At 38.5% G+C, this 24,404-nt stretch overlaps 1 protein-coding gene across 1 annotated transcript; it reads right to left on the bottom strand.

The window, feature by feature from the left end:
- Positions 1-2,508: 2,508 nt before the first annotated feature.
- Positions 2,509-24,404, bottom strand: LOC144972559 (endonuclease III-like protein 1). Its single transcript, XM_078913900.1, has 5 exons — positions 23,722-24,404; positions 11,031-11,201; positions 8,480-8,590; positions 7,290-7,444; positions 2,509-5,298 (listed from the first exon to the last, which is right to left on the bottom strand). Exons 1-5 carry the CDS (start codon positions 24,370-24,372, stop codon positions 5,121-5,123), a joined length of 1,266 nt encoding a protein of 421 aa, XP_078770026.1. The 5' UTR covers positions 24,373-24,404; the 3' UTR covers positions 2,509-5,120.

The following is a 24,404-nucleotide window of genomic DNA, read 5'->3' on the forward strand; positions in this document are numbered from 1 at the left end:
ATCTATCTTCATATTACGTTTATATATATCATTTGGTAATAGAGAGATAATAAAGAGATAATAAGTATGGCTGATTGATTTAAGAAATGGTTGTTTATAAGCTAATTTAAATTTGCTGTGTTGATGGAATATGTTTTGCAATTGATTAAAGATTCTTATTTATAAGCGACTGAAGTTGAAAAATCGCCAAGTTTTAAGAATTTGGCACTAAAATTGCCAAAGTCACAAAATAACCGTAGTAAACTGGTATCAAATTGAAAGAAACTCATCTCGCAAGAACTCAACTCGATAATTCGATAGGCTACTCGGCTCTAAATATCTGTACACATGGTTATCCAGGGTCGACTCTGAATAACCATCTACAGTTATCCAGAGTCGACTCTGAATAACTGCCTACAGTTATCCAGAGTCGACTCTGAATAACCACTTCGTTTAATTTCTTCAAAGGTGTTCCATCTTATTTCGAGAGTCCGAGCAAAGTGAGGTTATAGCTCTTCCCTGTTTCTCTCATAGTTCGTACTTTCTATGTTCCAATGTAGGTAGCGTTAAATGGTGAAGAAGTTGGGCGAGAGGAGAGGAGGTAAGGGGGAGGGGGGGGGGGGGGGGGGTCCTTAGGGGAAGAAGGGTCATCGATTCAAAAGCTTCCTTTCGGCTTTTACTGAAGCACGTCACATCTCACCGAAAAGACCCATACTTCCCCCCAAGGCAAAATATGAAAATTTTTGGTCGCTTTAGGGGTTTCTGTAACAATTTGTTATTGTTATTTTTTTTTCCATGGAAGGGTAGTTAGCCCGTGGCACAACCATAGAACTTGGAGAGCCGTGTTTAACATAAGAGTTTCTTATATCCAATATCTTTGGCCCATTCTCCCCATGGTTTGTTATTGAAGTTGTCATACTTATAGATTGAGAGCCCTGCCAAGGCTAACGTGTTCAGTCTACTAGTATTTTTTAATCAGAGGTCTTCTCCTATAGCGCAATATCTATTAAACGTGTTCAAAGCGCTTTACAAGGGGTCCCTGGCCAACAGCAACACTAAAACTGTAGGATGGGACATGAGCTTGTTAGGCGATATTACATTTTTTTTTCGGACAGAGACAACACTGTCAATGGCCAGGTACTCATTTTACACCTGGGTACGGTGAAAGTGAGTAAAGGGCCTTTTCCAAGGACTCAACTATGTGCCGAGCGAGGCTCAAACCCAGGACCTTCCGATTCAAAATCGAGTGTCTTACCATAAGACCACATAAGCGCACAAATGATCAAAAACAACTCTTGTCAAAGTGTAATAAATAACAATGGAAATTGAATGTAAGCTTCAATTTATTTTTTTAAATAACAGATAACGTGGAAATTTCAGGTTTCCCCTTTATCAACAAAACAGGATAAATGAACACTACAGACGAATGAGATAATGTAAACCTGAAACGTCCACATTATCTGTTTTAGTTTATTAATTGAAGCTTACATTCAATTTTACATTGTTAATTACTTCTTTGAGCTTTGATCAGCAATATTTATATTACTTGAGCTTTTTTATATAGTGCAATATCCACTAAACATGCTCAAACCGCTTTACAAGGGGTCCCTGGCCAACAGCAACACTTAACATGAAGGAGTGACATGACGCCTGTTAGGCGATAATACAGGTTAATGACCAGGTACTCGTTTTACACCCAAGTACGGCGAGAGAATGCGAGTAAAGTGTCTTTTCTTTTCCAAGGACTCAACTATGCGCCGCGCAAGGCTCAAACCCAGGACACTTCCGACCCGAAAGTGAGTGTATATAAGACCACACGTGTCCCTGGGTAGAACATTTTACACAGAGAAATAAGAGTGACTCAATACATACTATAGGCAGGGATGGGTATGTGACACCTCACAATGATATATTCTGACAGGTTGATTTGGCATAGTGTTGTTTGTTTGATTTTAAGGGTTTCACGGCGCTTGCCACACATTTAGGTAATTTCAGCGCCAGTAAAAAGGAAAAAAACGGGATAGTCCAAAAAAAAAATGTCTAAATTTACAATTAAAAGGACACAAGAAAGATAAGACAAAAGGGAATGATACAAATGGGGAACAGGTGTAAATTCCAAGAGCATACCACCATCAATGCACTTAGTTTGAGATCACCTATAAGTCTCATCCAGACATAAAAACAGGACCCAACTAAGAGGAACACTCAAATCTTTACATAAATACATTCAAAATAACAAATATAACACTACAAAATGAAGAGATCGTTTACAATGAAAAAAAATATAATCTCTCAAAACTATCACTATACATTTGACTTCCCCTTCCAGCCAAGGGCTCTGTCCAGATGAACGGACAAAATCAAGTAATATCATTCCAAGACAAAGACAAAAAGCAAGTTGGAAAACAGATATAGGGGTATAAAAGACCCAGTAAGTGCCTCCCTGCCCACTAAGGTCAGAAAACCCTACACATTGATCAGGCATTAAAGATTGCATTTTAAAGTAAATGTAAAAAAATGAGACTTGGGTTAAGTTTTTATATTTTATTTAGAATTAGAGAAATGAACATGAATTCCGACGCTGACAAAAACTAAAATTTCACATTTAATGACATTTTAATCTTACAATCCTGTTTTGGCACCTGAGCTTGAGCTTTTATATTGCGCAATATCCACTAAACATGCTCAAAGTGCTAACAAGAGGTTTTTTTCTAGCCAACAGCAACACTTAACATGTAGGACAAGACATGACGCCTGTTAGTGTTAGGCGATATTGCAATATTTTTTTTCGGACAGAGACAACGCTGTTAACAGCTATGTACTCATTTTACACCTGAGGACCACGAGAGAATGTGAGTAAAGAGCTTTTCCCAAGGACTCACCTACGCACAGCTCACAACTCGAACCCCGGACCTTTCAATCCCAAGGCGAGTGTCATACCACTAGACCACATAACCGCATGTTACCCAAATGCACAACGTAATCTATCTCAAAGTACTTTCCACCAAATCTTACAGATCCAGTTACCCAATCACTGCTGGGCAAACAGGGGGGACAGATAAAAAGAAATCTCAACTGCATCCCAGATCAATCTCTGTCCATTTGCTTGTGAAGCGACTGCTCTACCAACTGCGCTATCTGAACCCCCAATGGATATTGTAACAGTTATAATAACAACAAATGGACGTCAAATAAACTACTTGCACTGAATGAACTGGAAATCTGGAAATGACCTTTAGGCCATGTCAGAACCTAAGCAAAGGCATCCAAAAAAAAAAAGGGAAGATAAAGAGATTCCTGCCACCTGGCCTCACAGTCAATCGTAAAAGATAATCTCCAGTTGTGAACTGTATCGATAGTTATAAGACTAATACACAGATAAGTGAGCTAAACATCAGCTTTTAAGGAGCGCAATATCCACTAAATGTGCTCGAAGGACTTTACAAGGGGTCTGAAATCAACAGCAACAGTTAACGGGTAAAATAAAACATGATGCATGTAAGATGCTATTTTGCTTTTTTTTTTTTGACAGGTACAACACTGTTACCGGCCAGGAATTCATTGCACACCTGAGTACAGTAAGTGACTACGTAAAGAGCCCTTTCCAAGGTCTTGATTTTGTGTCATCCAGAGTGGGACTCGAACAAGGGAACTACAGGATCAAAGGAAGTGTCATACTACTAGATCCCAAACCAGGAGGCTGGTACCCCAGTTAAGGAAAATCAATGCTATGTATAACATAAAAATGGAACAGGAACACCCACTTCCATCAGACTATTTCTAGAACAGAAAGATCCCCAGCGAGGGTCTGGCAAAGCAAAGTCTCTTCACCAGAGAGAGAAAGCCACAGAGAAAGGAACAAAAGAATGATAAAATCCATTTGTATCCGTTAATCCACATTTTCTAAACACATTCACCTCCACGTTTTTCATCCTCAAACTCAGATAGATGACAATAGAACACAGTGACATTTAAGTGATTTTTGTCATATATATTCCTTTTATTTCTATAATATCAGAATGTAATAGTGAGAATATTGTTTTCCGTGGAATGGGGTGACAAAAACCTACCCTCAAATGTGCCACCAAAATATACATCATTTGACCGATTTTACACTTCCCCAGGTTTTAAACATTTCTATATGATATACCTGTCTGATGTTCCTTTTCTAAAGTGAGGGAAAGGGTGAAATCTATCAAATGGTGTACAGTTTACAATATTGGTTAAATATCCTTCAATCTGGGGACACATTTGGGGGCCGGTCTTAGTTACACCATTCTACAGTAATTGAGAACTCTTTCCAACGGATGCCAGCTGTAGAGTGATAAAAATTATCATAGTTATCACTCAAAACTGGAACTTGAATTTGAAGCATGTACATACATAAAGCATGCAGTCCACGTAAATTTAATCACCAGGTATCAAGCAAAAGACCATTAATCATTGTTTGCACCAATTATAAAAATGATGATAAAAATAATGGTAACAACAACATTGAAATATGGGAGAAAAAAGGTGGATCTCATCCAATTATAGAAGTTAGTTCACAACAGTGAAACTTTAAATTTCTTCAGATTCTCGCCAGTTGCATTTACCCTTGGTGACAAATACAAAATATATATTACCAGATTCTCTTCTTCTGTACCTTATAATTCCCTGATTTCACTCAGTTATAAATGATTTGAAAATTAAAAAAAAAAAAAAAAAATTCGGATACATCAAACTCATTCAAATTTGCAAAAGATACAGAGCTTCGGTCCTTACATTTTGAGTCTGATAACTAGTACCAATGAAATGTCACCAAATTGAATGTAAAAATCTTATTTTGGTCTTGCTGTATAAAACTTACAACACTTTACTATTAACTCAAAAGCACACACACACACACACGCACACACACACACACACACACACACACACACACAGCACGAACGAATAGAGGATCGAAATAATAATAATAATAAAATGCAATCATCTGCTTTGTTGGGGGAATTTTCCCCTAAAACTGTATCTCATATTTCATATATATATACACATCAATTATCCCTGAGACAGATAATAAAATATTCAACACAGGCCATAATGCACTACCATTAAAAATTATAAAAACTGGACATGTATTTGATATATTGTTAAATGATTTAAACATTTTCTAATTTCACTTCTTCCTTGACCTCTTTCTTTATTCCCTTCTTCCCCGACGACCTCCCGATGGGACAGATCCTTCGATTCAAGCAGCCATCACATTTTGGTGACACAGGAAGACACGTTTGTTGACCAAAACCCACCAAGAGGTGGTTAATTTCACTCCAGTGCTCTCTGATTAACAAAAGAAAATGAATGCAAATGAGATGCAGACAATATAACATGAAAATTTAAGAGTCAAAACTTTTAGTTTACTTTGCAAATATTTATAGAAATTTGCATTTACTTTTTAGCCTGATTTTGAACAATAAAAAAAAGTACTGGGAGAAGTGTAACAGACCTGCTTATATAATACATTTAGTCAGAAAGGCTACTCAAAACAAAAAATATTTTAATGTATAAACTTCTATTTTGTTCAGTGTATCGTCTAGGTCTTTGTAAAATTTATCAGTTTCCTCTGGGTATTGTTTTGCGCGTTGACTTGTTGGTGCGTAAACATTTACGATTGAGATAGTGAACTTACCGTGATCGTCTTTGTTATCGTTATTCTGGTTCCTTGAATTGATCTTACACTTAAGCTCAAGAACACATATTCTGTCCGAAACATTCCATTCGTCACTAGTCAAATCCCTGCAGTTTTTATTTATGAGAAATCCACATCCATAGTGAGGTGAACTGGAAGCAAAGCACAGCAGTCTGTGACCATTTATTGTTTGGTCGACGCCATCTTGGATCTTTGTCTCTTGTAAACACAACACATCGATTTTATAACTTTCTAAATCTTGACACAGTTGTTCCTTTCGAATGTTACTTTTAATAGATCTTAAGTTAAAAGTTCCAATGTTAAGATTAGTCCACATCAGGTAAAAATTAAAGATTCCACACAGTGAATAAATGGAAACATAAGACTATCCACTGAGCCGAAGCTCAATGTCAACAGGTCGAGGAACAAAGAGGAATGGAAAAGAACAAAGAAAGTCGGCTCACTAATTGGAGACACCGAGGATGTACAAAGAAGAAAACAGCTATCAAACGCCGCACTCAGTAAACTCACCAATGTATGGATTAGAGGTGACAAAATAAAGAGAAAAACCAAACTGAAACTGTACCGTGCTCTTGTAAAACCGGTACTTCTGTATAACTGCGGCACTTGGGCGTTGACAAAATCCGAAGAAGAACATCTGGATGCCTTCCACCGCACACAGCTAAGAAGGGTGCTGGACATCAAATACCCCAAAAAGATCTCAAATGAATCACTCTATAAGATCACAAAAGAAAGACCAATCTCCCTTGACATTTTACAACAACGATGGCAACTTTTCGGTCACATACTACGCAGGGACAAAAACATACCAGCAAACCAAGCCATGTCGGGATACTTCCAAAAACACGGGAACCTTTTCAGAGGAAGACCGATCACAACACTCCCTGTGATCCTAAACAAAAACCTCACAACACTTGGACAAAGCATTAGTCTCATAACGGCAGGGGACCTTGAAAATCTGAGAACCCTAGCAGAGGACCGGCAATATTGGAGACACCTCACACAGGAAATACTGGAAACAGCCAAGGCGACCCGATCTTTCGGTCGAGACGCGAAAGGCATCTAAGTCAAGTAAGTCAAACTTCTATGTCAACAAAATATTTATTCACAGAACTTTTCTGGTGACATAACAAACAAACAAACAAAATATTTTTTTTAAAACAAAAAACAAAAAAGACAAAAACAAAACTAAACAATAGATTAAAGAATAGATAAATAAACAAATGAATGAAACATAAAATAAGTTTAAAAATTTAAAAAAGTTCTCCTTCTTACAATCTTAACAAGGACTTAAAACTAATTTCAACTAATATTTAGTGTCCTCCTAATTAAAATCGCTATTAAATTGTAGGATCCCATGGACTGATTCTGGCGATGCAATTTTCAATACTGTAAACCGATACAAAATAAACTGGATAAGTTTTGTGTAAAAATAAAATAAAATAAAGCTCTTCCATACAGCATCGTCGGAATTTAGATAATCCCTCAAATCACCCTTGTAATCCAAAGTGAGAAAATTGGGGGTTAATACTTTTACCCAAGGGAAAAAAAAAATGAGTAAAGACTATTCAAAAACATAAAAAGCTCTAACACACAAAAATCACAGGAATTATACTGATACCTGGGTAACCAGTCTTCCAGAGCTTTCCGTGTATCTTCAGGTTGTTTGGTGGGTTTTCTTACCCAGCCTAAACGATTAGAGATCCGATGCACATGTGTATCCACACCAATGCCAGAGATGAGATTCCAAGCACACTTCATTGCCAGATGGGCCATCTATTCACATTAATAAAAGAATACAGTTTGCTAACATTTTCAAGAAATGAAGTGAGTAGGAAAGTGCCAGAAGACAACAGAGAATAAAAACTTCGTGGCGGCGATGGGGGCTCGAACCCATGACCTTACTGGTACGACAATTCCACCTGGCCAGACGGAGTTGTCGCACCAGTAAGGTTGTGGGTTCGAGCCCCCATCGCCACCGTGAAGTTTTTATTCTCTGCTGTCTTCTGGTACTTTCCTACTTACTTCATTTATTGTTATCATCAACATAAGTGCCTGCTCCACTCACTTTTCTGAGTTAACAATTTCAAATACAAGATACAGAAAAAAAGTTCTATTTATTCAATGATCTATTTATTCAATTTAATCTACACGGCAACATTTCTAATTCCACAAATAAAAAACTATCTGTCCTGATATCACAGAATGTATCTTGCATTATAAATTATGTTTTCAAAAATTACATTTTCCAATCATATTTTAATACAAATGGGACACACAAAAACAAACCATTTCAAAAACATAAAACTAAAACAAATAAGAGAGCCTGTTGTAATGCCAGTGACAGTCCAAATACATAGAAAAAATGGAGAAATAAATGCTTCAAGTAGTATTTCAGGTCACAAGAAATTCCCAGCTATAGTTAAAAATTTTTTTTTTTTTAAATTGAGCTTTTATATAGCGTAATATCCACTAAACGTGTTAAAAGCGCTTTACAGGGGGTCCTGACCAACAGCAACATTTAACATGTAGGACGGGACATGACACTTGTTAGGCGATATTACAATTTTTTTCGGACAGAGAAAACGCTGGTAACGGCCAGGTACTCATTTTACACCTGAGTACGGTGAAAGAATGTGAGTAAAGAGCCTTTTCCAAGGACTCAACTATGCGCTGAGCGAGGCTCGAACCCAGGATCTTCCGATCCGAAAGGGTGTGATACCACAAGACCACATAGTCGAATAGTTGATATTTCCAATGCAACGACAAGATTCATCCTATCCTGACTCTACATAATGAAGTATTGATCACCTTTGGTCCCACTCCAGGCAAGCTACAAAGTCCTTCCAAAGTGTTTGGAATGTCCCCTTCAAATCGGGATGCCAGGATTGCTGATGTCTTTTTTATGTACTCTACCTTTCTCTGGATTGTGGAATAAAAGAAATTTTACAAGAGACTGAAGTGAACTAAATGGAGTCCTTTTTTAACAAAAGTAAAAAGGCCAACTTGGACTCAGAACACAACCATAACATAACTTTTACAGGTAATGTTATGAGTCCAAGACAACAGTAACACAACTTATACAGGTAATGTTATGAGTCCAATACAACCGTAACACAACTTATACAGGTAATGTTATGAGTCCAAGACAACTGTAACACAACTTATATAGGTAAGGTTATGAGTCCAAGACAACTGTAACACAACTTATATAGGTAATGTTATGAGTCTAAGACAACCGTAACACAACTTATATAGGTAATGTTACGAGTCCACGTCAACTATCAAGTCCAAGACAACTCTACAGATTCCTCTTAAAATACTATTTTGCAAACAATCTGAGCAATTACAGGATCTAAGTGTAAGACACACAAGTTGGACCTTAGGTCTGGGATATGAGTCCCATTTTGAGCTGTGCAAAATTTGAGTTCTAAGATAATATTCTTTACTCAGATTTTCTCACCATACTCAAGTGGACTGGAACCGTATCGGTTTTATCAAAAGATTTTTTTTTTGTTAAAAGTGCCTTAAAGTTAAAGACATTGCACCTTGTCTTACATCAATTAAGTGTTGCTTTTGTGACCCCTTGTAAAGTGCTTTGAGCATATATTGTGGAAATTAATCAATATAAAAGCTTATGTTTTGGGGATTTTTTTTCTCCTCTGTAAACAAGAACAATTGATAGCTGAATCTGTTAGATGGGAGAGAGAGCACTCTGCATATCCTATCCAAAGGGTAATAACAATTCTTATTGTGCGTAATGCTACAGAAACTGGGGTAGCTTCCAGCTCAATGAGCCTTGAAACTCTCCATGCTCATTTATGCAGGACATGAACTGTTTCACCACGCTATCTATGCCCCACAATGCTATATTTATTCATGTAGCATGATTTAACATGCAGTACAACTTGTCAATAATCATTTATTTTGTACAATGCCACCCCCTTTGACACTTGCTTATTTATATACGAGCTTCATGGGAGTGTGAGGGTAAAATGTACCATGTAAAATGCTCTAGAGTTACATCGCAATACCAACTTGCTTGCTTGCAGATACAAGATGTAACCACGCTCAGTGTGATTCTTATTGTTTTATTTACTCCCTTACCCAAAGGAGGTCTCAATAACTTAATTCGCATAGTAATTGGCCCACAAGCAAAGGGGATGTTAATGGATTGTCCCAGGTTCATATTTTTTCCAGACCTCTCTATCAACCTAAAGTCCTTAAAGACTCATGAAGTCAAGAGTTATTCCCAGTTTCTGTAGTGTTAAACAGGCAGTGCACAACTGTTTCCTGTTCTTTCCACCAGATCTTATTAACCCACCTATTTAGCTCCACAATTTTAAAAAAATTGATCTTTTATATAGTGCAATATCCATTAAACTAAGCACTTTACAAGGGGTCCCTGGCCAACAGCAACATTTAACATTTAGGACGGGACATGACGCCTGTTAGGCAATATTACATTTTTTTTTCAGAGACAACGTTGTTAACAGCCAGGTACTCATTTTACGCCTGATTATGGTGAGTGAATGTGAGTAAAGAGCCTTCTCCAAGGACTCAACTATGCGCCGAGCGAGGCTCGAACTAATACCACTAGACCACATAGCCGCACCTATCGATTCACTGCTGCTGCTAAATAGACAGAGAAAAAAAAGAGAAAAATGCCTCTCCTAAGGTAATACCATCAAGGTGTCTAACCGTCAGCTTTAACTCTTAGGCCTATCAACGCCATATTGTGTCCAAAACCGTTCATCTACACCGCAATGGCACACCTGGGTAGGGTTAGATATGACAGAAAATGCTTAGCCATACACTAGTATTCTTTTTCAAAGTGTAACAAGCATTTGCTACTATTCTTGAAACTGGGCCTCTATAACAGCTGAGTACATGGAACCAGATTCTTATTCAATACAATACAAGTTGTCTGTTTAACATCTCTATGGTACCGTCTCACTAAAGATATATGTCATGGCCTATAGATAGAATGAAACTGACGTCACTCAGCTCTTTGTTATTCTTTTTACCCAGCCATTTTATGAGTAGCTCTCCAAAAAGTCTATCAATCAGACTAAAATTCAAGGTTACACATAGTTTTGTGTGTTAGTAAGTTATATCCGGCTGGCAGATTGTTATGAGCTTTTTGGCTAAATGCACAGCATCAAATAGTCAAGTATTTATTCACAGATAAATCATGGTCTGTTCTATATTTTGGATGATTCTTTAGTCCAATAAAATTGCTTGGAATTGGAATGAAGGTGGTCCCTTAACAATTCAACTCACAGAAGCAGTTGTAAATGAAAGATGTTTAGAATGATAATAATAATTTGAACATATCAAAGGTAGGAAAAGTAAAGTTTACCTTCCAAAATCCAACTGGGTAAATCAGTTGGCCCAACAGTTCATCAGAGGTACTTAGAATGTTGTTGATGTTACAGCCATGCTGTCGGAGACGACCCATGGCTGCAGATGTAACTTGGTCTTTTGTCTGACTTGACAGCATCAATGACAGCAAGACTTGATATCGATATTCCTAGAATGAGAAAAGAAAGAAAGAAAACTCATAAACTTTTGGATTGAATTAAAGTCACAGTAAAACCAATTCCACACGTCAAACTTGCTGAATATCAGTGTGGGCCTGATGTCAAATATTGAATCTCAAGCCAAAATGATTTAAAATAGCCAAATTCAATTTCTTAAATATATATTATGAAACAGTATATCATTTCTCTCTTTAAAAGTTCATAATTTAGAATTTAAATTAATTATCCTTCACTTGGTTTACCCTAACATAATACTAATACCAGGTCGAGATGGTGAGTCACAAATTATGTGCCAAGCAAAGTCGTGTTTTGATTATCCGGATGTCTCAACAATCTGTAAATTTACTTTTTTAGATTTTACAACGTGTATGCAGCACAAGACACCAACAATCATCTATAAGTCTATATTAACACGACACGGTCCCCCAGATATCTACGTGATCTACTCTCCTTTCAACCACATCGTAGATTACTTCAGTCAACAAGAACATTTTCCAGCTGTCCATACCACAATGTAGAAGAAAGGCTAGGGAGCGCCGTTTTCAGATTTTTGGTATGGTTGAGGAACAGTCTACCTGATGATGTTAAAACCCATGCTCATTGGGTAGTTTCAAGATCATATATCACTGAGCCACGCTCTCGGATGCGTAATGGATGGTCCCCCTGTTTTGAGCCAAAATAAGTCCTGGAAACCCTTGTACTCAGCTTCCCTGACTTCAGATGGGGTTGTACACATAATATGAGATGGAATTATGAAGTCCACTGAGACAAATTCGGTCCCTCGAGGGGGACAGACACACAGACTCCTCAAAACTGGAAGAGAAGTTGCCAGGCTTCTGTACCAGCAAGGATACATTGGGTTATAGCAAATCGACTGAAATTGAGAACCTACCTAACAGCAGTAAAGCTTCATCAGTGGGTACCTACTATCCCACATGTAAGCATGGAATGAATTAAGGAAATTTTATTTTATTGTTTTTTTAATTCAAGGTAGATTCATTTTATATTGTAATTTTAACCGTGGATCTTTTGTCAAACGTTTGTCAATTTTTAGTAGCATTCTATTTATATTAATTCTAAAAGCTGTAGAACAAACCTTCGATTGATAGGTAATAGTTTTAAATTTCCAAGTACGACCATCGTTTTAGTTCTCTGCCGCCGTTGTCGTTGAAGTATTCAAAGGTAGTGCAGAGCTGTCCGGGGGTTTGTGTTGTTTTTGTTTGTTTTTTTTTTCCATTAAGGTTAGCTCGAGGTCCAAGGGTTTTGTTTTTCTTTGGAGTTAGAGGTCGTAGTAAAGGTCTTAGGGTTTTCGTGTTTCCTATAAGGGTTAGTTAAAGGTACTGGGTTTTATTTTCTCTTAGATTTAAAAAGGAATACTTGGGTTGTTTCCCTTAGCTCATGGAACATAATCCTTCTTTTTATTTTCCGCCCGGCGGAGAATAACAAATTTGGTTATTTTCCGCCGGGTTTTCCAAGTTGATCTTTGACACTAAGCCGACTCTCCATCCATATTATGACCCCCATGGTGTAGTGTAAATAATCTGGTCGTAAAATAATTTGGAGAATGAATGAAGTTGACTTAACTCTGCTCTTTCCAACTGCTAGTTGTGTGATTAGTTCTCACTAGAGTCGCTCAATCAAACTACTGACGTTAAAGGTTACACATCATTTCTGTGCCGTGACGGGAACAAATAACCACTTGTCTATTTAACTACTTGTCTATAGCACTGGTGGTAGGGTCACAGTGGGTACTCTACTGTGGTGTCAATTCCCCCCCCCCCCCCCCCCTCCCCATCATGGTAAGGATGTAGTGGCCTCTAGTAATAGAGCAGGCGGTAGGGACTCCGTGGCTAATAGGGCTGATGGTAGTAGGGAATCATTGGCTAATAGAGCTGATGGTAAGGTCTCAGTGGGCAATAGGGCTGGTGGTAGGGACTCCGTGGCCAATAAGGGTGGCAGTAGGGACTCAGTGGCTAATACTAATAGGGCTGGTGGTGGGGACTCCGTGGCTAATAGAGCTGATGTTAAGGACTCAGTGGTTCACAGGGCTAGTGGTAGGGACTGAGTGGCTAACAGGTTAGTAGTAGGGGCTCAATGGCTAATTAGTGGTAGGGACTCAGTGGATAATAGCACACTATGGTAGTTAGGAACCCAGGAGGATCAGATAATAGAGCTGGTGGTAAGGACTCAGTGGCTCAAAGGGTTCGTGGTAGGGACTCAGTGGCTAATAGTTAGGGCTGGTGGTAAGGACTCAGTAGCTAATAGGGCTGGTGGTAAGGACAGTGGCTAATTGTTAGGGCTGGTGGTAGGGATTCAGTATTAGCCAATAGGGCTCGTGGTAAGGACTCAGTAGCCAATAGGGCTGGTGGTAGGGACAGTAGTAGACAATAGGGATGGTGGTAAGGACTCAGTAGCCAATAGGGCTGGTGGTAGTAGTAGCCAATAGGGCTGGTGGTAAGGACTCAGTAGCCAATAGGGCTGGTGGTAGGGATTCAGTATTAGCCAATAGGGCTCGTGGTAAGGACTCAGTAGCCAATAGGGCTGGTGGTAGTAGCCAATAGGGCTGGTGGCAGGGACTCAGTAGCCAATAGGGCTGGTGGTAAGGACTCAGTAGCCAATAGGGCTAGTGGTAAGGACTCAGTAGTAGCCAATAGGGCTGGTGGCAGGGACTCAGTAGCCAATAGGGCTAGTGGTAAGGACTCAGTGGTTAATTGTTAGGGCTGGTGGTAGGGACTCAGTAGCCAATATGGCAGGTAGTAAGGACTCAGTGGCTAATAGCACATGATGGTAGTTGGGACCCAGTGATAGATAAATAGAGCTGGTGGTAAGGACTCAGTGGCTAATAGTTAGTGCCGGTGGTAGGGACTCAATAACCAATATGGCTGGTAGTAAGGACTCAGTGGCTAATAATTAGGGCTGGTGGTAGGGACTCAGTAGCCAATAGGGCTGGTGATAGTGGTAGGGACTAAGTGGCTAATAAGGCTAGTGGTGGGGACTCAGTAGTCAATAGGGCTGGTGATAGTGGTAGGGACTAAGTGGCTAATAGGGCTAGTGGTGGGGACTCAGTAGCCAATAGGGCTGGTGGTGGGGACTCAGTAGCCAATAGGGCTGGTGGTGGGGACTCAGTAGCCAATAGGGCTGGTGGTAGTGGTAGGGACAAAGTGGCTAATAGGGCTAGTGGTGGGGACTCAGTAGCCAATAGGGCTGGTGGTAGTGGTAGGGACTCAGTAGCCAATAGGGCTGGTGGTAGTGGTAGGGACTCAGTAGCCAATAGGGCTGGTGGTAGTGGTAGGGACAGTAGCCAATAGGGCTGGTGGTAGTGGTAGGGACAAAGTGGCTAATAGGGCTAGTGGTGGGGACTCAGTAGCCAATAGGGCTGGTGGTGGGGACTCAGTAGCCAATAGGGCTGGTGGTGGGGACTCAGTAGCCAATAGGGCTGGTGGTAGTGGTAGGGACTAAGTGGCTAATAGGGCTGGTGGTAGTGGTAGGGACTCAGTAGCCAATAGGGCTGGTGGTAGTGGTAGGGACTCAGTAGCCAATATGGCTGGTGGTAGTGGTAGGGACAGTAGCCAATAGGGCTGGTGGTAGTGGTAGGGACAGTAGCCAATAGGGCTGGTGGTAGTGGTAGGGACAGTAGCCAATAGGGCTGGTGGTAGTGGTAGGGACAGTGACTAATAGGGCTGGTGGTAGTGGTAGGGACTAAGTGGCTAATAGGGCTTGTGGTGGGGACTCAGTAGCAAAATACAACTAAGAAAATCGAAAAACAAAATCACGAACAAGTAGTTGGGTTTCTAGTATCTGCCATCATTGGCAAGGAATACAATTTATTATGCAAAAACAATCATTCCACACCATAAAATGAAACATCAGGTGAGCTACGAAATAGCCTACAACGGGTTTAATCTGAAGCAGAATGCTGTTTATACCATATAGACATATAATGAATACATCTTATACAGAAGTGAACAATGACATTAAAAATGAAGGCAAAAATCAAAACACAGAAGAAGCGTTCATACCTTATTAATGATTTCTCAGTTCCCCAACATCATACATAACAACATAGAATAATAACACATAACTGAAAATAAACTATCAGAAATAATAGTAGTTTCTTGGATCTTCTGTAGATCAATAATTCTACACAACGAAATGCATAACTACTCTAGGACGTATAGAGCAGCAACAAAGTCAGTGGTCTGAAAAGGACAAGTCTGTGCAGCTGGTCCTGCAACAAAAATAGGCGGTAAAGAAGGAGAGGCGGGGACAGATAGAATCGCTAAATTTCATCACAAGAAACACTACAGTAATGCCCCCGAAATGGTACCAAATTAAACAGTGTTCGCATTGAACCATCTTCAGATCTCCATCATCAACGTCCCGCACCTACCACATGAATACACTTGGGCAGAAACCCTGTCTTGAAGACAATCACCAAGATAATGCCAAGCAGACGGTTCAAACAAATCCTTCAAAACCAGGATGTCCATTTTCTCATCCAAAATAGTATAGCTGAACTCAGCCAACGGTTTAATCTCGTGGACATGAATCAATCCATGTGGTCTATGGTTATGAATTGTCAAACATTAACTTTTTCATTTAATGATAAAGATAAAAATGTCTTTGGAATGGGACGCCGACGTTTTAGAGTGAATCTCTGTTTATTCATTTCCCCCGTTACTACTGCCCACCCCTAGCCTCTTCTGCATATGTGACCCTCCGCCTCGAAACGGTATTAAGTCGGATTTTTCAATTTTGGGTTTTTGGTACCCAATCATAGCTTATTTTATGCTTTAAAATTTGATACCAAATTTATAAAATTCTGATAATTCATTGCCGAGATATGACCGTTTGAAGTAGGGAGAGTTTAAAAACCAAGATTTGAGAAAATCGACTTTGATGTGAGGCACCATTTTCACGCATAGTCAAATCAATGGGCAAAGATAACTCCTTAGATACGGGCATTGGAAATTTGACGAGAATAATAAAATTTGCAGAGACGTCAATTTTCAATTTGACTCACAGGAATTTCAGGCACCACTCGGAGAGAGAGAGAGAGAGAGAGAGAGAGAGAGAGAGAGAGAGAGAGAGAGAGAGAGAGAGAGAGAGAGTGAGAGTGCTAAAGGTGCATCTAGTGATAAGTAGAGCAACATGAATTTGAAAAACTAACGAGGCTGAAGTTTCAGGTTAAAGTATTTGTGATTAGCTATTATTGGCAAGTACAGGAAGATGAACATGAAAATGAATCCAGTGAGCGCAATTTATTGATATGTGTATGTCTGTGTGTGTGTGTGTGTGTGTGTGTGTGTCATCATCATCACTATGATGTGGTGGTTATGGTGGTTGTAGTTGAAGTACTGGCAGTAGTGATGATGATGATGATGTGGTGGTTGCAGTAGTAGTGGTAATGAAAATGATGTGTTGGTGGCGGTTGTATTAGTAGTGACTGGAAAGGGGGGGGGTATCCACGGAACATTTTAACCTCACCGGAATTTGACGGAAGTTGCCCGGAACCCGACATTTTTTTCCGGTGAATCCGGAGTTTTGGCATTACTGAATTTGGCATGAGCTTCGATTATACATTTGATAATGTATATACAAATGTTTGAAATAATCCAATCATTACTTTTGTAGTTATTCATTATTATGTAAGATGTCCTTAAAATAAATAAAACACACAAAAAAACACACAAAAAAAAAACGCCGACAATTTTATGACATTGCTCAATGTTTGAAGAATGTTTGATATTTAAATAAAGAATCAATGAAATAAGAAATATTAATGTGACATTTTTGTCTTATTTATTAGAGGAAATACGATTTCAAAATGCCAAAAGTTAGAGAAGGGTTTATAATTTCAAAGTACAGTTTTGAAACTATGTGAAGCCGGGTGGGCAGGGAAAGTAATATCAAGGAACAGGATGAGAGATGAAGAGAAAGAATGAGAGAGTAAAATACACACACACACACACTCACACACATACACACGTGAGAGAGTGAGAAAGAGAGAGAGAGAGAGAGAGAGAGAGAGAGAGAGAGAGAGAGAGAGAGAGAGAGAGAGAGAGAGGAGCGAGAGGGGGAGGTGAGAGAGAGACTGCATGTGCATTAAGAGGGCGGGAGGGAAATAGAGTAAAGATTGAAGCCTGACTGTATAAATATTTGTGTGTGTGTGTGTGTGTGTGTGTATGTGTGTGTGGAGGGAGGAGGCGGAGCAAAAAATTGTAGGGATAGTTTAAGAAAGCATTTATTTGTTTCAAAGTAAGTCAGTCAATCAACTGGAAACATATTGACCAATGAGATTGCAATTAAAGAAATGGCTGGTCAAATTATTCATTGCATTGTTTCCATTTTGAGTCAGATGGCAGCTTGAGGAGGAGGGATTGGGGCTTATTGTGCAATGACTTACATGAAAACATGTTATTGAATCTCTCAAGTTTTTCTTAGCGTTCACCCACATTGTTGATTGTCTAAAAAGAAAGCACGACAAAACGAGCATCTCTCTCTCTCTCTCTCTCTCTCTCTCTCTCTCTCTCTCTCTCTCTCTCTCTCTCTCTCTCTCTCTCTCTCTCTTATATATATATATATATATATATATATATATATATATATATATATATATATATATATATATATATATCTTGTTGTCCCTCTTTCCTTTCATCTATCTATCTATCTATCTATCTATCTATCTATCTATCTATCTATCTATCTATCTATCTATCTATCTATCTATCTATCTATCTATTTATCCATTAATAGGTCTGTCTCTCTTTCTGTTTGTCTATCCATACTTTAAACCTTTTTCATTTTTTAGTTACACGTTTTTCCATCGGCAGTTTATTGATTGTTGAAGGCTCTATTTACTATTCTGCTTTTGTACTTAAAATTAAATGTTTATCCTACAAGTGTAAGATTAGGCAAATGTTGTCCTATATATTAAAGTCTTTTGTTTATATTTTTAAGGGTTTTACGGCGATTGCAACACATTGAGGTCATATCAGCGCCAGTAAAAAGGAAGAAAATGGGATAGTAATAAGTTCTAGAATTACAATTAAAGCATCCAAGAAAAAGCAAGACAAAGGAGAATTGGATCAAATAGGGAACAGATGTAGATTCCAAGAGAAAACTATCAAAGTACTTAGTTTGAGATCACCTAAAAGTCGTATCCAGTCACAAGCACATGTCCCCACTAAGAGGAATACACTCAAATGTTTACAAATCATATTATGATATGTAAACAAAACATAATACATTACATAACAGAGAGGTTATTTACAAGGAAAAAATATCATCTCCCAAAACTAACTATACATTTGACTGTTTCCCCTCTCACCAAGGGTATCCGGTCAGGGCCATGACAAAACCAAGTAATCTCATTCCAAGACAAAGACAGATATAGGGGGAATGAAGACAGTAAGCACCTCCCAGCCCACTATGGGAGGTCTGGAACCCCACCCAATTAAAGTCTTAGCATGTCCTATAATTTCATGAATAAAGAAAGAGGGACCAATGCAGCTAGACAAAGAAATAATAGCATGTGGTGTGTACATATGTAACACACGCATGCTGACGTCATGACACATTGCCCGGGCATTTTAATGGCCAATGTGATGAGCGTTGACCAATCAGAATCATTCATTTGTAAATTTGTCAGGGAATACCCTAGACTTGTTTACAGTTTTCAAAGTTCATTATTGGTTGAAACATGAAGTTGTGGAAACAGTCATGCTTTCTCTGAGATAAATAAAGACACGCCCTTTGCTGTTGTATCTTACATGGTATCGGTGGAGGAAAAGACTGAATATTACTAAGTCTTGGAAATGGTTGCTCTCTGAGAGAAAGTCAACTCTCGTTTTGAATGTGTCAGTGATAGTTGCTTTTTTAAACTTTAAATTTATATAACTTATCCTCAATATTTATGTCTAATTATTATGTTTTCATATAGAAAAATGATTGTAGTTTCTGACACAACCAGAAACTGAAATTTGATAATTTTGACCATTCCAACTTTAAAACCGGTTTTCTTCATTTTCCAAATCCCGACTTAATACTGCTTCGAGGCGTAGGGTCACATATTATAGACATCCTGTTGCATCAAACAGCCAGCATGTCTCTGCTCCAGAATTCCCTTTTGCTCTAACAGCTTCATCGTGACAGACGAAAGCACAGTCATGACTACCTCGCCCATCACGATCCGCCTCTGTTCCGGATAGAGGTTGAAATTCTGAGAAATAAATAAATAAATAAAAATAAAAGAATGTTTCTGATTTTACTCTAAATAACCAATTTTATACAGACGACAGTAAAATCTTTAAGTCAGCAACCTATGACCATTTACATCTCTTAATTGAACATTTCCAATCTGGCTTTGATAAATTGAAAACATGGATGGAACTGAACAGACTCAAACTTAACAATAGTAAAACTAAAATAATATTTATCGCTAGGCCAGCAATTCTTAAAAATGTATAGTGTGAATCAATCATTTTAGGAAATAGTGTAATTGAAACTGCTAGGGTTGGTTGTTCGAAATTTGGGTGCATTTATCGATTCAGATTTGTCTTTTACCAGCCAAGTAAATCATATATCGTAAGGTACATTGAAATGAGAAGAATACGAAGTGTTAGAGATCTCATTACAAGAGACATCTTGGCCTTGTTAGTAAATTCCTTAATCTTGTCAAAGCTAGATAAAGACAAAATAAAATCCCTTCAGGCAGCCCAGAACTATGCTGCCAGGCTTATTTATAGAAAAAGGAGAAATTAATTTGCACTGGGTTTGCTCAGAGAACTCCTCTGGCTTCCCGTTGAGAAACAAATAGATATGTACACTTGTTTATAAATCACTGCACTCTGATTGTCCTGGACACATTAATGACATGCTTAAATTCTACTTCCCAGCCAGAAATCTGTGATCTAGTGAAGCCGAAAATGACTCGCAAAATTGGTGCCATACGTTTGAATATTCAGCACCCCTCATCTGGAACTCCCATCCAATATATACCAGAGACAGTAATGGTGCAGAATCATTTTAAAAAACACCTTAAAATATTTCTTTTTAATATTTAACATTGTTGAATTATATTGCAAATCTGTAGACAATAGCACCTCACTATAGTCATGCACTCCCCAGGCAGCATCTAATCTCAAAATGCTTGTGTAAATTGTAATTTATCAGCTGTGTTTGGAACTGTATTTCTAACTTTACATCTTGCAAGAAAAAATGTACATTGTTGTCCCTACAAGACAGAAAGAAAAAAATTATACTGGCTGGCGTCAACAGTGCCAGAGATGTTAGATGATAAGAGTTCCTTGTGGTCATATTCGACTGTAGGAGTGGCCAAACAAAACCTCGCTTGGTCTCTAGTAAAACTCATCAGTTTTGACAAACAAAAAATTGGAACACATTTGTTATAAAAACTACCAGATTAAATCACTTAACTCCTTCGAAACAACATGACATGAATGCTGGGTCACAAGCTTAGTTATTTTCAAGAACGGGTCCTCCCCCCCGGGTTGGTTGAGGCGGACATTAAATTGGACAGGACAGCCGACTTTGTAAGACCTGATAGTGAGAAATAGAATGATTAACAAGAAAATGGTTCACAGTTCGTCTGCACTAAAACATATCCTCAAAAGATGCTGTTTATAGTTCAGTCTACACTACTAATCCCCAAGAAAAGAAGAGTAGACTGCAATTGGTGCAATGGCTCTAAAACATCATAAAGAAAAAGCAAACAATTGGTGCTCCTGTGTTCTAAGCACACTAAAATGACACTTAAATTAAAAAGAAGTTAAACGCATTTGGCTGAAAATGCTAGATTGGGACTGTAGAGTGGATGTGGCAAGGTGGAGAAATCCATGTTCTTCAGTGCAGAATGAAACTGTTGACTCGTGTGGTGTAAAGTGTCACTGTGTTGCATTATCCCACAGTTCTGGGTCCTCAATGTTTCTAGCATGTCCTGTTCCAAAAATTAGATAAAAACAACACTTTCAAAGTTCCAGACAATTGTGAGCACCGCTTTCCTAGTAAACGTCACAACATCAAGGAGGAGAGTTCTTGTGTTGGTATTCCATTGACTGGCGTATGCTCTGTGGGTCATAGTGATGGAACCAAAGACTCCTATTTGCTCAATAAAGGCATCACCTTCATACCTTTTCAATGGTTCTGAGCTAATTGTTCTACATCGCCATTTCACATCACTTATCAACATTCGACGGATCCATCTGGCAGACACTTACATGTATCCAAGGATCGCTCTGATGATGTGGTGCACCCTTTCCATTGAAATTCCAACTTCTTGTCTAACATGGCGACATGCCAGAACCATGTGTTTTATGTCAGTATAATTATTGACATTGCTACAAAAGCGTCACCATAAATACGCTTCATTATGGTATGATCTCAACGGATGAAGAGTCTTTAGCATTCAGAAATTCAAAAATAGGACGCTGCTTGAATTAAGTATCTTTCGGTGCAGCGATTTTCACCGAGGATGAAATAGGTTGAAAGCAATACATACGTTGCACAAAATGTCATAGACTAAAAAATTAATATATAATTTGGACTGACAATTCATATAACTATCCCCCGCCCCCTCTCTCTCACAATGTGGGCTGTAAAAAATCTAATGGATAGAACTTCCTACCATAAGCTGAAATTATACGGACCTTAACAAAAATGTGATTACCACCTATAAAAAACCCTGAAATTTAGCGTTTTTTAATATTCTGTTAAACCTACGCTGGAAATAAAAAAATAAATGCATTTAAAAATTACCAAATTTTAGCTCCACACAACTCCTAAAAACGTTAGGGCATTTCTCATTATTTGGCACCACTAAAGTAAAATGAAAGACGAAAAAAATTGATAACAAAAGTAAAAGATCTGCGATATTTCTCTCATACAAAGTTATGTATCTTACTGCCCCCCATAAACGCATACGGCAATTTCCTGTCATAATAGAGTAATGGGCTAGGGGGTTCACAATTTGACTTCCACTGCTGCTGAGCTTACTAAAGTGCCTACTACAAAATTACCCTAAGTATATATATAGTCTAAGCAGTTATTCAATTTTTTATACCTTAAAAACACTCCAAAAATTACAATAGAAATCAGCCTGAAACTGGGCTCCGACTGACTGAAAAAATGAAAGGGGACCCCCCTGAAACACTATGACGTCACTAGGCTAGGAGACAATGAACGACGCTGACCGGCAGTCCAAGCTGAAATGGCGCTAATTTGGTAGATTTTGAAATGAGTGTGGATTTATGGAATGCTCAAAGAGAACCCTGGAGGCAGTTTTGATAGTTGGAAAGGAAAATGTTTAAATTTAGTTCTTTTAATGTCTCAAGGGAATTTTTTCATGAATAACAAAACACTTGCTTAATTTTCTTGGCCACTAAAATTAAGCTATCTCTCCCTCTCCATTACAATATCTAAATGAATTTAGACATGAAAACAGGATTTATACCAAATGATAGAGCATTCATTGCTCTTTATTGTTGGTGTTTGTTTGATCACATTCTATAAATAAACACCAGATATCTCAAATTAACCAAGCCATGGTTTTAGCCTGCAGCTCACAAACTATAACTAGCGGTCACACAGGTGAATGAATGAATGGGAGAACTGTGACACAGATTTAACCCCTCATTTACTGTGCCTACTAAATTGCAAAAAAATAAAGTGCAATATGCCACATTCCCTACAACATCATGCACCGAAAACTAACTTTTAAAATTCCAATTTAGTAAACCGGTTGCTTGGGGAAAAAAGTTGACCTGCACATTAGGGGACCACGGGCTTGTTAAGTACCACATTGTACTTTCTACCTAGACCCTAGTCCTAGTCCTAGCTTATCTTAGACTAAGACTATGTCCAGTCTTCTAAATGACTGCTACAAGTTCAAGGCACAAATAGAATTGTCATCTACCGGTAAACTGAATATCATGTTTAAAAAAAAAAAAAAAATAACACTCTTACCTTTGCATGGGTCTTTAATTTTTTGAAGATCTCTCCTTCGCTCTTGTACCCTGCTTACACTGGTAGCGAATAACTCGGTATTTAAATCGTTCAAATAGCGGGTCGCTTTCATTTTTTCAGACGCAACTAGGGAAAATTGGGTTAACGTGTCTTGGCCATACTGGTTCAGTTTATTAAAAAACTCTCCATACCTAGTGAATTTGGTTCCTTGGAAGAAATCCATCCTGGCCTTCTCATCACCATAAAGAAAATGAATTAAACGTGTGTGGGATCACGTCAATTCGCCGTAGGTAACGTAACCTCTCGATACCAGCAAGACCACAGCAGCAGAAAAGCGGGCGGAAAATATTAAAAAGTATTATCTTCCGCTGCCAGAATGATCTAATTTCGTTATCTTCCGCCCGGCGGAAAATACTCACTCCCAATTCAGACAGTCATGTCATAAGACTAAAAATACTATTATGGGCTATTGCTGACATTAACAGGCGCTAAGCTAAGTTAGATCATTTTAAATTTTCTTTTTACCTGAGGACTTGCCGTGACATCACTGATCACATCACACCCCATGGAATCTACTGGAGCATCCCAAAATTTCCTCATTTCTTTTATGTTCACAAGATGCTCTTCCCAAAGAGGGGGTTTCCAATCAGACGTTGCTTTGTTTGTATTTTCATCTTTTATCTGGTGGTAAAATCCCTTTTCATCAGGTTCTGATTGATATTTGGTTATTTCTTGTTTGACACCCCCAATACTGGGGATAACATTGACTTCGACCATCTCATTTTTAATTTTCTCATCAACTGGTTCAATTTTTACTGAATGGCCATGGGTAAATTTTGACTTTATATCATTGCTATTCGTAGTCGTAGATGCGGCCTTTTCTTCGATTATTTCAATGTGGTTTCTTTTTCTCTTTTTACCTCCAATGGTCATTAAGCTTCCAGGGACAACTTCGCATGATGATGGCGAGGGTGAAGTTGAAGTTGAAAATGAATGCACGGACGTTTCTTTCTTTGATTTGGATAATGAAGATGAAATTGTCCTCAGACTCGAACCATAGCAATTTGGATCCGTTTTTAAATTCTGAATTGTATTATGAGATGATGCCATCAAACGAGTAAAGTATTTCGATGTCATCTCAACTTTTATAAAACAAACAACGCGTTGCCGTTGCATAAAACTCAACAAGCCGCTTGATGTTGAAAGTG

The sequence above is a fragment of the Berghia stephanieae genome, chromosome 5 (assembly GCF_034508935.2).
Source record: "Berghia stephanieae isolate SIO BIC M18660-M18661 chromosome 5, UCSD_Bste_1.3, whole genome shotgun sequence".
NCBI classification, from domain to species: domain Eukaryota; kingdom Metazoa; phylum Mollusca; class Gastropoda; order Nudibranchia; family Aeolidiidae; genus Berghia; species Berghia stephanieae.

What these genes read in the sequence shown, in the direction of transcription:
- LOC144972559 (XM_078913900.1), bottom strand. Translation starts at nt 24,372, where the DNA reads ATGCAACGGCAACGCGTTGTTTGTTTTATAAAAGTTGAGATGACATCG. An exon ending in ACCCAGTTGGATTTTGGAAG is followed by an intron (nt 8,591 to 11,030) that starts GTAAACTTTACT and finishes TCCACAATCCAG; the next exon opens with AGAAAGGTAGAGTACATAAA. An exon ending in TGCCTGGAGTGGGACCAAAG is followed by an intron (nt 7,445 to 8,479) that starts GTGATCAATACT and finishes TAATGTGAATAG; the next exon opens with ATGGCCCATCTGGCAATGAA.